The sequence below is a fragment of the Hypomesus nipponensis genome, chromosome 10, assembly GCF_054491055.1.
Source record: "Hypomesus nipponensis isolate SF chromosome 10, ASM5449105v1, whole genome shotgun sequence".
In the NCBI taxonomy this organism is placed as follows: domain Eukaryota; kingdom Metazoa; phylum Chordata; class Actinopteri; order Osmeriformes; family Osmeridae; genus Hypomesus; species Hypomesus nipponensis.
In genome coordinates, this window is record NC_140370.1 from 9,251,682 (window position 1) to 9,268,484 (window position 16,803).

Sequence of the window (16,803 nt, forward strand, 5' to 3'; positions counted from 1 at the left end):
TTGTTATAAACTGTCCAACAGAAGGAAATCCACCTCTCAATGTATTTTAACCTACTAGTTCAGATGAAGTCATGATAATGTGGACTATGTGACTGAACTATTAACCACAACGGATTATGTAATCTACCAAAATTGAAATGCTGAATTTGGGAAGTTGCATAGCTGGTAGACTGTTGGAAAGGTTCTTTAAGAGTACCGTGGCTGATGCATCTCATTGATATAGGAAACTCACACCAAGTCTGCATTTTGTCCAGTGGCTCCGCCAACGTAATTACAGTGCTTCCCTGTACTTCAGGAAAATCTAAAGTCTCAGTTTCCTTCTTTTCCAAGATCTTTAAAGGTGCATGATTGGGCGGTCAAGGGTAGAGTTTGAAATCACGTGATATACTTCCAACCCAAAGACGCCATTTTGCAGGAAAGTTTGGAATTTTCTGTCATACTGTAGGGAGAAAGGAGGAGGGGTACTGAAATAAGTTTATTACGAAGGTTTACGTTTATATTTTGCGGAGAAAACAGCACGAGGAGCAAGTTCCTGGATTAGAAGAAGTAGTCGCATTTGCACGGGACAAGTTCATTGCTGCCACTGAACTACATTTGCGGTTTTTGAGGGTTTTTTTTCCAGCCACCCTTGCTGCAACCCTTACATTTTCTTAGTTGCGTGGACACCTGGGCATGCACGGATTGGCGATCATTGCAGACGACTGAAAAGGCATTATTGTGCTTTGTATGGATTTTTACGAGCAGTCGGACCTAGTTAGTAAAAGACCGACTTTAGCATATGTGGTGTCGTGGCGTCCCTTGTTTGCCGCTGTCAGGTTCAAGAAGTGCAGCTGTCAGCTAGCTGGTACTCGGTAGTTGCATTTTTTGCAGGGATCTCCTGTCCGTCTACATTTAAACGGTAACGTTACTGTAGCTACCTCTTTTACAAATACAGTGACGTGTTCTTTCCAGTTTGTTTTGGGAATTTTACATACGGAACTTGCAGTTTCATTGTGGAGCGATTTTGTTGCCCCTTGGCACTGATATTGGACACCAACAGAGTGAAAGTGTTCCAGTCGCGTGCTCTTAACACATTTAGTATCTGCGACTGGCGGGTTAGCGACCTAGCTATATCGCATTGGCTCGAGCCAGCCTAATCATGCCAGTACGAAAGAAAGGTAAGCGGCTTTTATCTAATTGTATCTAACGTTAGCAAGCTAGCTTACTACTAGGCAGCTATTAATGCAGGTAGCTAGCTACCTGCATACAAGTCGCTAACTAGTCTGGAATGACACTGTGGCAAACGATATTTTACTTGTTTTACAATAAAATTACAGTTACTAGATTTACATTACTATATAGTTACAATAGTAAAAGATAGTTTCCCCGGGCGATGATGACCAAGTAGCTAGCTTAGTCACATCGAGCTGGTGGGCTAAGTTGCTCTTGGGGCACCAAGATCGCTTACCAGTTTCTAACCTGTGAAGTCGGTGTTTCTTAGTCGCTAGCTAGCTAATCACGCCTACTCAGTTGCACCGTGGCCAGTTTAACGAAATGTTTCAATTCTGTACCACAATGTGAAATTGTTTTGCACCTTATGTTTTGTTGCCTCCAATATGTTGCAAGCATGCTGCATGCATGCAGAATTTAACCAGCCTGTCAAGTAGTGTAGTGTAGAGCCTGATAGTTTCAAGCATATGCAAATAGCTACAAGTTGGAGGCCTATCAGTTTTACAACTTCATTCGGGACCTATAACACGTTTTGGCTAGGGTGAATTGATACAAGATGCCGTGGTTCCTTTGTCTATTGATTTAGATGTTTTTTTTTTCTTTAGATGCACAGCGAGCCCTGTCACTCTTGGAAGAATATCGGACAAAGCTTAATCATACGGAGGACCGACAATTGAGACACTCAATTCAGAGGGTTATTGACATCTTTCAGAGTAACCTTTTCCAGGCACTCATAGGTAAGTTTACAACTTTCATCGTTTGAAGGAAATGTTCCAGTATCTATGCGTTAATATATACTGTAATTTATTGACTTCTGAAATAACTTAATAAGTTGACACATCAACTCATCAATGGTGCACATGATGATGATTGCCTACTTTAAGATTTTACCTGGAGATATTCCACTCAACATGTTTTCCATATTTTGCTGTAACCTCAAGCCATTTGAGGGATTTATAGATGTTTATATTTGTTATGTAAGAAAGGGGGAGACATGGGTGTTTTTTTTAATTACATTCCAGGTTTTAGCCCTGAAATGTATTGTCAGCTGTGGTATGATTCTCTTCTTTTAGTGAATCTTCAGAACCCTGATTAGGGAATGAGGCAATGTGTAAGTGAGAACCTTTCTGCTCTTGATTAGTAACATTGAAGCTGCTGTGTCATCACACAGGAACGTTAAGTTATAAACTTGTCTTGATATCCTAATGTGACTCAGTTCCCACTGTGGCTTTTGAGGCTGTTTCATAGATATTGGGAGCAGTTGCAGAAATGTAGAGGACTTGTCCTTTACATTTTGAGAGAGATTTTTTGTCTGTCTTTTGAATCTCATGTTTGTGTGTGTGTATTTTGCATATATACGAAACGGTCAGAAATAGTTTTCCTATTTAATACTTCTTTTTTGTTGTTGCAGACTCCTAAAACATTTAATGGATATTTCAGAGTGTTTTTGTCATGCATGTCAAAGCTTCCTCCTCAGTTCCAGATAGAGCATGGTGTTTTCACTTCCCAGTTAAGACGTGTGAGGTTCAATAATAATCAGCTATCATGTTCCTGTGACTCACTGGAACGGTTCTGCAATCTCTTCAATGAAATCAGAAGTGGTAGACTTGTTGTCTAACTCCTATGAACCTCAACCCTTTATTTCTACTGTTTATTAGGGTCCATGAACCGAAGCTGCCACATGCATTGCGTTTTTTCAAGAACGTCCCCTAGTCACCACACATGGCCTCCTGTGCACTTACTGCAATTGCCCGTTTATTGACCTGTCCATCAATTATGATGGACTATTTGCTTAATCGAACAGGGATATTTAACTCGACTCAAAGATGGAGTAAAATTTGCCTCTTTGAGGAAAGTATCTGAGGCCTGAGGGCCGCATTTGATATACACTCCTTCAGGCTTTAACAGACAAACCACCAAGTGCAAATGCTCTGTGGAAACTAACTGAGCAGCAGGAATGTGGCCTAGCCTGTTTGAGTTTCCCAGGGCACTCTGGCTGGCTGGCTTGATGCCAGTTCCTCTTACTGTCAAGCCCTCCAAGGTGTAAAAAGCTCTGTGTCTTTAATGCCATCACCAACTGTCAGTCCATAGTCATAGACCTGGGTGTGGGAGGAGTTTCCATTTTTTTTACTAGAGCTAGAGGAGCTCTCTGTTTTGAGAGAGAGATTTCTACTCCTGGTCCAAGGTTGTATATTAACACACGGTACTTTAAATTCAGTTTAACTTGTCAGGCTTGCTTGCTTCGGGCCATCTCGATCTTTAAAAAATCTATATGTTCTAAAGGTTAAGAGCCCTGAATTGCTGTAATGATCATCTTTATGGTTGCAGTAATATCAAATTTTCCTGCGTTATTATCAGAAAGTGACATTATAATGGCCACTGTCTTTTCTATTAACCTTTGTCTACATACCATTCGACTGCCTTGACTCTGAGGGGTAGGGAAGACGCTGACCTTGCCAGACAGGTCAATGCATTATGCATACATGTGTTACAAGCCCCATGTGAAACTCCCACATATACACTCACAGAGACTCATTGGTTTATACTCACACAAACAGTCACACATGCACACGAACGACATACACATTTTGACAGGCGTACACAACCATACCCACACTTAACCTGCTTCTTTTCAGACAGTCTCGTATGCATGCACGCACACAGACATTCCACCATCTCTGAGTGTTGCTAATGAAAAATAGAATGTCACAGTTTCCAATCTACCCAAGCCCCCCTCTCCCAAGATATGTATGCATAGGGTCAAACCAAATGTAATCCGTCAGTTGACATGATGATTACCCCAAGTCCTAATCCTGCTGCTGCTTTACTGCAACAGCGGAGAGGGAGAGGACTACAGATCAGAGAAAGGGGGAAGAGAAAAAAAATCAAATTAAATGGCATAAATGGAGAATGTGTGTGGGATTCGTGAATGGCCTTGCGGTGTCACTTCCCATTGAGTAGGTTCCAAAGTACATTTGAGGATTAGCTAGCGTGTGAGGTGCTTAATTGTTGGTTGTAAGTTGCACATTGGTTGGCTACAGTGTAGGTAGATTGATGAATAGTCTTTTTTTCTAAGGAAAGAGAGTATTACAATCTGAATAACATTGTAGTCCTGGTCTAAATGCTTACCAGTCCCATGCCCGTACTCACAAACCTAGGTAAACCAATGAGCTGGTAACCATCTGTCAGTCCCCTGTTGTTTGGTTGGTTGTCTGTCGGCTGTGTGTGTGTGTGTGTGTCTTAGCCATCTAAGTGGGGTGTTTGTGAACATTTATCAAGTATAAGAATCTAACGCAAGAGAACAAGTTTGCACTGTGAAGCAACTGTAACACTATTCCACAATTCCACAGTAGCTCTGTTTCATCAGATATCAATACTGCACTCTGTTTAAGGTCGGGCCTTACCCACAGTCTTGTCCCTCAAGGGTGTAACAGCAAACATGAGACAAGGGAACCTGGGAAAGCGGTGACACCAGAGACAGACACTTCAGCATTTGTTTTGACATGCTTATTATGCAATAAGAAAGCTTGGTGGTTTGGCCATTTTTGTGTGAAGCTACAAGATTAGTGACTTCAGAATAGATTTACACTGGCTGACTGTGTTGTTTGTACAGTGGACCTTAGTCATGTAAAGTCACATTTAATTGTTTCAAACCCCAGTTTGTATGTCATTGCTTGACCACTAATAATGTTGTAGTTGTAGCTGACAAGAAGTCTGTATAAAACCCCCTCCCCTGCCGGTGTACAAGTGAGAAGAGGCATCCGGTTTCAAATTGACTCACTTACTCACATCCCAGTGAACGACGAAAAGACCAATTTGCTCAATTACCTCCTTTACAATATAATCCCCCTCACACCCCTTCCAGTCTGACACAATTTGACCCCTTTGCCTGATTGTAATACTGATTGCTTCTTCTCCTGAACTTGGAGGAGGCTCATCCAGTTCCAGTGGCGATGTGATATCTGTGACTGGCACTGACTCAAACTTCCTGGGTGGTGATGTGTCTGACGACTCACTGTGTTATCAGCAGGAATCTTGCTGTGATTGCTGCTTGACTTTTACTAAGGAAATATCCTGCGCTTGTCGTAAATCTGTCATTGTTACTGAGGGAGATGTTTTATATTGGATAAAGGTAGGCTAACAGATGTAGGCAGCATTAGAGAATTTGATCATGAGAAAGAAAATTGCACTCAACTGAAAATGGAGACGTGCAACAGCAGAACAGGATGGTGTTTTGTCTATGTTGTACCACTCGCTATTTTTTTTCTTCTTCAAACTAGTCACAGCTTTGTTGTATCTAAGCACCAACCAGTAGCAAAACGTTACATAAAACAAACACACATTTTGGTGTTCAACTTCTGGTGTCACCACACACTACCTACATTTTGAAAGTTGCTGTCTTATTCCCCCCAAGTCTCTCCCAAGTTAGTGCCTTGATAGTTCAGAATTTCATGTGAAATGTTTTGGCTTTCTTTAAATGAAAGCCGATTAGATTTTGCATTGATGACATGGAGAAAAACAACTGGATTTATCAAAATTGGCAGCCTGAGACCCCAGTAGACCTGGTCACATAGGATTTGGTTGTATTTGATTACTTCCGCTTGGAACAGAGTTCTAACCACATGCAGATTCTTTCTACAGATGGCGACTTGGAAATGGAATTGCCAGTGCTTCTCCTCTTTGTTGTGACCCTCCCCATAAACCACTCAGCTTTATATCAGTTCTTGTATCATTAATATCTTAAGAAACAAAATCAAGAAAGAAAAGATGTCATAGAAGGTATTATTCCCTGTCTGGTATGGCCATCCTGGACGAGGCTGGATTGCTTGACAGGAATTGTTTGATTGGATTTAAAAGACCCAGTGGATGCATGGTTTCTAGCTATGACTATCATTAAAGGGTGATCTGATGTTCTATTGGAGCACATCTGTGCCCACGAATAGCCCTGCCAGGTCAAAGAAAGACCAGTTATTTTTGATCCCTCCATTCCCAGTAAGCCCTAGTCAAATTGTGCGCCCATAAATATAGTATCATGAGAAGTATGTGACCACTTGCAGTTTAGTTAAAAAATACCATCTTCTCACATAGGAGTGTCAGTACTGACTGAGAGTTGGGCCAATTGATTCACCAGTTGCAATCCTTAATGAAGTTTGAGCTCAAATAATTGTGATGAGCTTTCTCTAGCCTACAGGGCATGAATGTTATTGAGTCTAGTGTCCTGGTTTCAAGTGAGAATGTTCAAATATACTTGCTCACCCTTAAGGGCACTTGTAACCACAGAACATCTGGAGTGTTGTGTAGACTTCATGTAAAAAAAAAAAAAAAAAAAGTTCCCTCTCAAAGCTTATTCACTTCAAATCACTATTGTCTTCTGCAAAGTTGTGGTCTGTGAGTGTGGTATTGCATGCCTCCAAAGCAGACAGTGTGTCAAAAGAAGAAAGCAGAGATGGGGGAATCACCCCCCACCGATATGTATTATAAAAATATTTACTCTAATGACCCCTTGCTTCTCCATGTGATCCAGCAGTTATTTCGAGCAGCCTGTCATCCAATCTCTGTCTTACACTCTTTCTGGTCCCCTCAGATTTAGTGCTCTTAGTCAGCTCGCCAAGCAGAGCGTGAATCCAGACTGTACAGTAATTGCTTATCATTTCTAGTTTTTTTTGTTGCCTGTTTGTAAACCCAGTGCAATAGACTTTGCTCATTTATGGAACATTAGCATAATTGGAATCAAATGGAGTAGTATATCAGATTCCAAAACAATTTGTCAGTTGATGAGCATGTTAGAGTATGTGATTGAATTGGCTTGAATGAACATGTTTTTCATACTTGGCTGGCATTGCAGGGGTCGGTTATGAGGCTTGGTCCTGCCTAGTTGTACGTCAGTGATAGCTACACTAGCTAGTTAGCTTCCAACTTTGTGAACACCCACCCAGAGCGTTGAGTTGGTATCAGCACAGTGTGGCAGTGTGGAATCCACCTGCCGTCCTGGTGCCTGTGAAAGCCCGGTTGGCTGCTAAAAGAACTTGACTTTTGCCAGCTTTTGCTTTTGTCACACTGAAAGCTATGCTTTAAATCTTCCAAGTGAAGACCAAGGTGAAATCTGAAGGATGGGTTCCCATCCTGTTGATTTGACATTCATACACAGAACTATGAAAGAACACTGAAAGGTGAAAATAATTTGTGTGATTCAGACTGGTCATTCAGGTGCAGAAGGCATACCTGCACCTTGTTGTTGGCAGACCCCTTAAACAAATTGACTTAGGCCTTTCACCTTAACAGCACCCTGTAAGACAAATGGGACTACGTTTTTTTTAATCTTCTTATATGTCATCATTCACTGTTACTGGCTTTTTGGAAGGGAGGTTGGAATCTCCTCTAAACTTGTGCTATAGTTGGTTAGGTATTGAGGTCAGGCAGGACTCCTTGAGGAACATGGCTCTCGACCAAAATAGGATTCGATGTGCTGAATGGCCAACAAAAGTTTATTTTGGGAGGAGATGTGGGATGTAATATACTGCCTTGCTCAAGCTTTGTTCGGTGAGAGTTATGAGTTTCTCCTTCAGTCAGACTCAAAGACAGAGCTGTAACAGGCGGACCATACTGTAGGTCACACCGTTATTTAGCTAGTTGCTCAGTAGCTTGTTCCAGTCATGACATGTTGTCATGATTAATCATTTCAAAATGTTTGGCTTAGAGGGCACAGATTACATGAAAGGTCGCTTCACGCCAAGTCCAGTTGTTGCACAGACAAGAATAAGTGCCTGGCCTTCGTGCCACGCGCGAGTGTAACTCGATGAAAGTTGTAACAGCTGTGAATGACCTTTACAGCCCCTCCTCTTCTCGTTCTACTCAAACTATGTTCTGTGTGCTTGTCATGTCTAGGCTAAATTCTGTCTAGTTCATTCCAGGTTATACAATTAGTTATTAGTGTTGTCACCAGCAACACTTATCGTGAAGTCGGCTAAAGGACAGGTAGACTGATTTATTAAAATCTTCCAAAAATGTAATTATCAAGTCTATTACTGAACTATTGTACTAGTTCTGTCTAGTATCATCTGATCCTTATATTTTACTATCTAACATTTTACTGCTCCTTAAGTACCCTTTCTTTCCCATTTTGGTCTGTTATTTTCCTCAATAAGCTGTTAGTTCATAAACTACGGGTATAGTAACTGTCCCTCCCCTCTCTGTGTCTCTCTTACTGTCACAGATATCCAGGAATTTTACGAAGTGACCTTATTGGACAGTCAGAAATGTGTGGAGTCACCAAAGGCAGTGGAACCCATGCCGCCAGTCAACCTGTGGGACTTCTCCAGCCTCCAAAGCACAACGGTGACGTCCGACACCCTGCCCAGCCTTAGCACCAGCATAGAGGTAAGCTAAAACTATGGTTGGTGCTTCGATGTCATTAATGCAACATGATGCATTATTAGACAGTGATTTGAAAGTTATTTGACTCCAAGGTCTGAGCATGGTGTTGATGATTTTGTTTTTCATCTTTGTTAAACAGGGGACCTCTGGTGTATATTATGAGGTGCTTTCATCTTTGTGTATGTGTCATACAAATGTTGAATTGCATCGATTGTAGGTCCAGAAATAATTGATAATGTGTAAACCTGTCCTTGAGTTCTCCTGGTGTTATGGCTATATTTGAGTGCCGCTGCCCATTGTGTCACTAAAACATGCTTCTTCCATAAAAATACATACCATCCACACTAAATTGCACCTTTGATCGGCCACATTGTTTCAACATCATTATTCAAAACTATGTATTTGCAAGGGCACAGTGCTTAATTGATGTCTTACAGTTGAGTTTTGTTTTGGTTTCCTTGAACATGCCATGGTTTGACTCTAAGTGAAGGAGAATTCCATTTCAGCTCCACTGAACATCATTTCAAATCTCATAAGAAACTGGTCAATCACAATGAGGACAATGTATGCATCTTTAGCTTTGGAAATTAGAGATCAAATACTGACTTTCCCCCTTTGAAAGCTGCAAAACATTGATCCCTTGTTTGGTGGTTGAAGTACTCTGATTGATTGTTGTTTTAGTTGTAGTAACAACATTGATTCAACATGTTAATATTGTGATGGACTGAGTGATTCATTGAGTTGAGTGTAATTCATTCAGTTAAGTGTTTTTTTATTTATTTCAGAAGTTGAGTTAGAAATAGCCTGTATTCCACTTGGACGATTACATGACAACAGTCCTTAGTGATCAATTTTAGCACAAACCCTCTCTCTCTCCCTCTCCCTCTCTCTCGTTCAGGCTAACCAGCAACTACATTTATGCATTTAGCAGACGCTTTTATCCAAAGCAACTTCCAAGAGAGCTTCACAAAAGTGCATAGGTCAATGATCATAAACAATGAGATGGCCCCAAAAACATTGTGGGTAGCCAAAACATGAAGCCTGCATTGTGAAAAGCAAATAAGTGCCAATGAGAAGAAACATAAGAGCATGTAGTTAAATAAGTTACAATTAAGCAACATGAACCTCAAAAGTGCAAGAGTGTACTTGTCGGAAAGCAAGCAACAAAAATAAAATTCAAAGCGAGTACAAGAAGTTAAATCAGGAACTAAAATAGTATAGGTGCTAAATTATTTTTCTTTTGATAACTGGGAGATGAACCAGCAACCTTTTTGTTTTTGTACCATATGAGGGTGAGATGGTCAGCCAACCATTGAGGCTAAGCTACACACAGCATCCCATCTCAGTCCTTGGTTTTTCATTTCAGCTGGCCTGATATGTCATCACAAAAGTTACTAATGTTTAGTCCAGCACATTGCCAGCCCCTGCAACATGCCATCCAATGGACAGTAGTACTCTTGTGTATGGGGCTTGAAGGCAAATCGTTTCTTACAGTGGATCTAACAATTTTTGAAGCATAACTTTCTTATTCTAAGTTTTCTCTAAGCCTATCTCGAATGGTAATCCATCAAATTGAACACCTTCTCCCTTTTCCTCCTCCTCCATTGTTTCTTGTTGTAAACACACATGTTCACTCTCAGGACTCTCCCCTTCTAAATGAAATACTGCACACGCTGGCACAGGCCAAAGCCTCGCCCTGTGAGGTCGAACAGGTAAGTACTCCACCTCTGTTATCGGTGTGGGTGGGGATGGGGCACCTTCCCCTCGCCGCATGTCCCATCCCGCTCTTGTGTGCTTTTGACCATACCAGGGTTGTCAGGGGTGGTTGTCAGGGGTGGGATCGTCATGGTTCAGGGTTCATCGGGCTTCCATTCATTTTGGGCTTCTCTTGTTGGGTTGACTGCAGTACATCTCCTGTCTTCGAAGCCATGGTTAGATCTATGAATTGAGGTGGGATTCAAGTAAGCTTCATTGACTACTATGAATCTGTATTGGAATTCGCTTTTGAAAGAAGCCAATAGTACTGCTACCTATGATTTGGATACACTTGTTGAGAGCAGTGTGAGCAAATGGATAAAAACATTTCTTGAGTCCATTGAGACTGGAGTTGTACTTTTTCAACCTGAGAGGTGGTGGTTAATTTGAGTTGTATTATTGTGGAGGATGCATTGATGGTGTTCAGGAAACCCTTCACTTTTTTTCCTCTGGTGTAAATACTATATATTGCAGTCACAATGCATCTAAAATGTGTTTACCTTTACTTTGAGAAAAGCCATTCTTGAAAGTATATTTCTCTTTGTGTTTATCTTGTCAAGTAATTTTTTCACCATTGTTTTTATATGTACATTTGTATGGGTCAGAATCAACTAAACAAATGAGAGGATGACCATTTTGTGGTGTAAACACCCGTCTTTGTGTCTGTTGATGAATCACTTCATTTTTTTTGTCGTTTAGTCCCGGCCTTTTAGACATGCTTCTCTTGAGAATCAACCCTGTGGCAGTATTTTAGACCATCACTCTTCATAAATCCAGCATTCCGTTGGCAAAACAGATCAGTCTAGTCAATGTCACACTATATTTCTTCAATGTTCTCCTTGCTTTGAAGAGGTTTCCTCTGAAGGAGTTGAAGCACTGTGGAGTTGGCCCTGGTTACAAAACACGGGCATCATGTGGGCTGGAGAAGCTGCTTTTAAGATGGAGCACTAATCACAGAATCTGACATCAAATATTTATCAGTGTGCAGCGTTTCAGGGCACTGTACCTCACTACTGGGACTGTTCTCCTCCCCTTGTCTATCCCCTGCCCATGTGTCTCATGCTGGAATGTACCTCATCTTTGGTCAACATAGTCTCTTTAAAGGTGAACTCTTATTCACCTGTGTCCATATTGTGGGCTCGGGGTGTGCTTTTTAAAGGTATGTTTGTGGATGTAGTAGAAACCATGCTCTTGACTTCTCCGTCTCACCATTTACCTCGTCCATAAAAGTGCATTTTGAGAAACTGTCTAAATGTTTTGTATCGGTTGCTTCGTGTGCTCCTCCAGCTGCTCTCCTGCCCAGTGACCAAAATCTCTACATTGAGTTATTCTAATGCATATTATTAGATGACGTTAATGTCTCATGGTTATTATATTAAGTAGCCTCAAATATTACAGAAATAATGTTACCTACCAAGCACGTTAACTTTTCTTGCATTACCATTGCGTTGGTGGTCAAATAACCCCAAAAATGTGAAAGGATAGAGAGGAAAAACAGTATGCCTATATAGCTGTTTAGGTCTGGTAAAGCATTTAAAAAATGATCAGTGTTTCTTTTGGGAATATGCTTACAACAAATGTATTGAGCCTGACAGCATACTGCTGTGCATTAATTTAACTGGACATGAAAGTGATGCTTATTTCTCCTTATCATTGTTTTGTAAAAGACCTAGCAGGGCCAAGCTACTTTCATGACTGATTTTAAAAATAATTAAATAATAATAATAAAAACTTGAATTTATTAGTTGAAACTTCTAATGTGTAGAGGTAAAGCTAGTCAAGCCTTTTGTTATTCCTTTAGACAAGCGGATGTAAGCAAGCAAAGCTCATCCATGATATATTAAAGTTAACCTAAAATATTTATGATTTTGAGTTTCCACACGCAGAGTGCATCTCTCTTTCCACACTCAAAAAGGCAAACTCCATCTCCTTTAGTTCTGCAAGCCCGCAATCATTCACGCTTATGTTGTATCTGATCATTACCAGATAGAAGATAAGTTTGGTGAAGCAAGTAACCATCTCTCTCGTGCTTGATTGCGCTTGTGATGGATGCGTCATCTGATGGCAGTATGTGCCTCAGATCACTCACTCACTGTTCTCAGCCATTACGGATTCATGGACGAAGAACATAATAGTTACCTTTCATCCTTTTAGCGCCACGCGGTTCCAAGGTCTCTAACTGGTAATATACCCTACCGGTGAAGGGGGCAAGGGATAGATGTGTCCTGGTCACAAATGTTATATGTATAACGTAAAATTATTAGCTCCTTTTAAAGAATATTTGCCGGGTAGTTTAATTGATTCGTAATTGCAGCTTGCTATTGGACAATTGCTATTGGATGAAAACACTTTAGATCGCCACAACGTCCCAATTGAGATATTCACAGTTTAGAAACTACCTTAATTAGATTTTTAGCTGGGACCAGCAGCTCTATAGTTCGCTCGGTTGGTTGGTCGGTGCACTGTGAATGCAAGCACGCGTGAATGCATGCGCGTTCTTGTTCTCTGCTTTTGCAAATTTGCTATTGTTTCCGCATGAATGAACTAGCATGATAACTATGATACAGTGGTCAATCTCAGCCGATACCGTGTCAGGCTATCCCCAGCATTGAATGGGTTAAAGCTACGCTGGCAAAATTTCCCACGTTTCTGGGTTGGAGTTTGCTTGGTCCTCTGCAACGCGTTCAAGACCATAGCGCTATCTACTCCTGCGCATGAAAATAATTATATTCTGGATATCACCAATTACGCATGGAGTAAGTGGAGAGGAGGGGAGCTCTCACCCCCCGTGCTCTCGCCGACACGAAAGAGAAGACTGCGCGTCTATCGGCGTGTGTGAGAGATTTCTGTAAGGAAACTGCCCTGTCCCGAGCGCATTTGAGTAGGTGTGAAATGAAATGCTGCTGATACTTCCGAGGCTACTACCGCCTAACACAGAAGGATGGACTGCATATGCATTGTCACAACCAAGGTAATTTATGTCGGAAATTGTCAAGATTGGCGCTTATATCGAAGTTTTATTGATTTCCCAATTGATAGGCGAACAGCTAATTTGTGGTTTCAAGACACATTTTAATTAGCGTTATATATAAACCTAGTCCACGTTGATAATGGTATTTATAATGCAATACGCTACGTTTTCTTGTTTGGATATCTTGTAGCTTTCTCATAAGGATGCGTGGAAGTAGTAGCTGCTATTGTACTAGTGATCTGTTCCCACAAGGCATTTTGTATGGCACATTTTCCTATTCATACAGCACATGCGATAGCTTAATTGGTCCATGTACTGCAGGCGTTTTTGTTTTTGCTGTGGTCAGGGGTTATAGGGTGAGAATCCTACTGTACTCATGATGATTCTTGTGTTACATTGGATTTATGTATTAGTCCTTAAATACACACACCCACTTAACTTTGAGAGCGCACTTCATATTGCTACCCAAGTCTTGGTTGTCATCTGTTCTCTGTAATATTTTGTGGTGGTAATTGTTGTGCTGTTAACAATGAGAAGGCCCTGAAACTTGACCTTTTGGTTTGATCTTTAGACTTTGGCCTGTGTAGGCAGGTGCATTTCAGGCTTATGACACTCCATTATTTTAAAAATAATGTCGGTTGGTGGTGGTTAAAATGACTAGGACATTTCCCCATTGCTTAAACAAATGAAAATTGAAGAATACATCTACCTTTTGTATTAGTGATTTTAAAATAATTTTTGAAACAACATTTCATATGCACCATTTAACTGTTAATTCTAACAAGAGTGATGTATTAATAGATTAAGTGCTTATAAGAACATAAGATTGTCTTCTTGTACGAGTTATGTAGATGTAGATCCAGTTGAAAGCCCCTTTGCTCTGTAGATGAAATCAATGAAGGGTCTAGAGTTTTATGTACACTTGCATTGTCACCAGTTTTTTTTATGTAATCTACTCTTTTCCATTCACCTTGAATACAACACAATCATAATGGATTCTGCGGTGCAAATGGGCAAACCAACTGCATTTTCGTCCTCGGGATTGAAAACAACATGCCTGCTGTGGTCACTAGTCGTCCCCCCCCCCCCCCTCCCCCTGTACTCCAACTAGACTACCTGCAACAGGGAGTTGTCCAACTGCCACAAACAATCCCCAGCCTGTTTCTGAGAGGTAGTGGAGTCTGCTGGTTCTGTCAGACACTATAGCCCTGCAGGCTGATCGTGCTGCTCCTCTTCCCTACAGGCAGCTGTATGTGTATACATACGGTGTCTTTGTGTGTCAAGGTCCCCCTCCCCCATCACAGACAGTTGTCCTTTGAGACAGCCGCATCGATTCCAGTCTGCAGGCTCTGTGGACCAGGGCGTTGGAGTTGAGGGAACTCTTACTTGAGCTGCAGGTGCAGAACAAACCGTGTAGGAAATGAAAGATGGCTTACTGCGTGTTTTGGGACCCAGTTATATGCTGTGATGGTCAGATTTGTTCGGAGCTAGGATAAAAATAGGCTTTGGAGTGTGAGTTTTGTGTAGAGAACGTACAGAAAGGACTTTCTTGAAAGCTCATAAGAGCCACACAGAAAGTGAAATGTAAAATACGAGTTCAGGACGGTAAATCTCGGTGTAGCTTGTATTTGTGTTTGAGCTATTCCCACAGTTGTGAGAAAATAAAAACAATTAGAGGGGAACTGCCGCAGCCAATAAGGACCCCAATTAGAACCAGATGTGAACCATGTTGTTGACCCCTCACTGCCATGGTCTCCCAAACCAGTCCTGTCCTGTGGTCCGGTCAGAGCAGCAAGAACTTGAGGAACAAGCCTCTCGGTGTATATTTGTATAGCTTTAGATCCATCTGTGCTTTATGGTATGACTTAAGACAGGCTTTATACTACTATAAATCACTGTGTCAAAGGGAATGAAATGGCAATCCCAATGTTTCTCCCTGTCGTGCATATCTAAAATCCCATTTTTGTATTCATACAAGTGAGCAGTATATTTGTTTTCTCATATGTAGTTTTGAAATGTATATCGTCAGCAGTGTCTAAGCTGTGGTTCACAGTTGTGTATTTCTGTTCTAGTTCTCCTTGATTAAAGGCAGGGTGGACATAAGGTGTACCAAAGATCTATTCCTGTCAAATTTGTCTAGATTTGCTTAATTTGCTGTTCCAGGTTGTACTATAGGTTGTTTGTTAATTGTGAATGCCTGGTAATAAAATCTAATTTATTGCTGTAATAGGAAGAACACTAGGGTGTACCTTGTACACAGTCAAAATTAATCTGGGAATGAATGTTAATGTATTCTGTGTGCTTGCATCACATGGTCCATTATACTGTTGTTAAGTGGCTTTACAGTACTCTTCTTCTTTCTGGGTTAACCTCAGTGAGCTATGCTGTCTTCTGTCTGTAGTGTTGGTGCATTACTGGGAATGTTTAGCATAGTGCAGTGCTGCATTAGCATGGGAGTGCATAGAGTAAGGGTGGAATGAGTCAGAGATCCTGCTTCTGACTCCTCAGGCAGCCCAGACTCTGCTCAGTCTATCAGAGGGATCGTTATGGTGCTACTCTTGCGTCATGGACGCCACCACCACCTCCTCCCACTGTGTGGCCTGTTTGGTCTCGGGACGTGACACTGGACATCGCTGTGTCTGTATGGGTCGTTCGTCAGACAGTGGGAGAATTGTACTGTCCACAAATTTCCATGTACACTAAGCCCTCTTCACTGAAAAGGAAATGATTTAACCAGTGTTGCTGAACTATATTCAGGCTATCATATATATATATATATATATATATATATATATATATATAAACACACATACATACACACACACCACACACATACATACACATACACACAGTGCCAGTCAAACGTTTGGACACAGTTTGCCAAACTGTGTCCAAACCTATGACTGGTACTGTATATATTCCAACATGCTGAAGAATTTTCCATGATAAATGCCAAGCAAGGTTTTAGTAACTTAGCAATTGAATATTGTGTTGTTTTTTTATACATGTTTTTTTAATAGGACCAGTTGGTGGTAATTTCCTTCCTTTCAATTAGTATTTATATTTGAGTTTCCTATATTCATCGTGAAAGCCTTCACCACTGCTCCAACAGTAATTTTATTTGAATAGTTGTCTTGGAAGCAGTTTCCTAAATAATTGACATTGAAATGTATGGGTACCCTATGACCCAGAAAGTACCTCCCAAGTACACAGAAAGCGTCTGTATACATAATGTAGTATAGGCAAATATTTGCAAACTAAAGGGAATGGGTTGAGCCATGCAGCATGTGCTTCAGACTCAGGAAGGAATACAACTTGCCTCTGTTAACCACTTCCCAGTACGGTCGGAACCTTTTGTGCTTTTCAGTCAACCAGATACCCTTTATCCTATAGATGGGTTAAAACAGTTGGCATTGCTTGTGTAGGTTTGTTTGGCATTGCAAAATGTAGTATTTAATAACATGTACATGGCCCCCCAAAATCATTTTCTTTCT

At 41.0% G+C, this 16,803-nt stretch overlaps 1 protein-coding gene across 11 annotated transcripts in view; it reads left to right on the top strand.

Annotated features, from left to right (window-relative positions):
- The first annotated feature begins 398 nt into the window (after nt 1-398).
- Nucleotides 399-16,803, top strand: part of dlg1b (discs large MAGUK scaffold protein 1b) — a 68,180-nt gene continuing 51,775 nt past the window's right edge. For 8 of the 11 annotated variants that reach the window (XM_084706570.1, XM_084706571.1, XM_084706572.1 and 5 more), the window contains exons 1-3: nt 400-1,157; nt 1,815-1,946; nt 8,423-8,586. In XM_084706570.1, the coding sequence (XP_084562696.1) occupies nt 1,139-1,157; nt 1,815-1,946; nt 8,423-8,586 (315 nt within the window). In that variant the 5' untranslated portion in view covers nt 400-1,138. Of the gene's footprint in view, nt 1,158-1,814; nt 1,947-8,422; nt 8,587-10,223; nt 10,296-16,803 lie in introns of all 11 variants that reach the window. The other 3 variants (XM_084706567.1, XM_084706568.1, XM_084706578.1) reach the window with 2 other exon arrangements.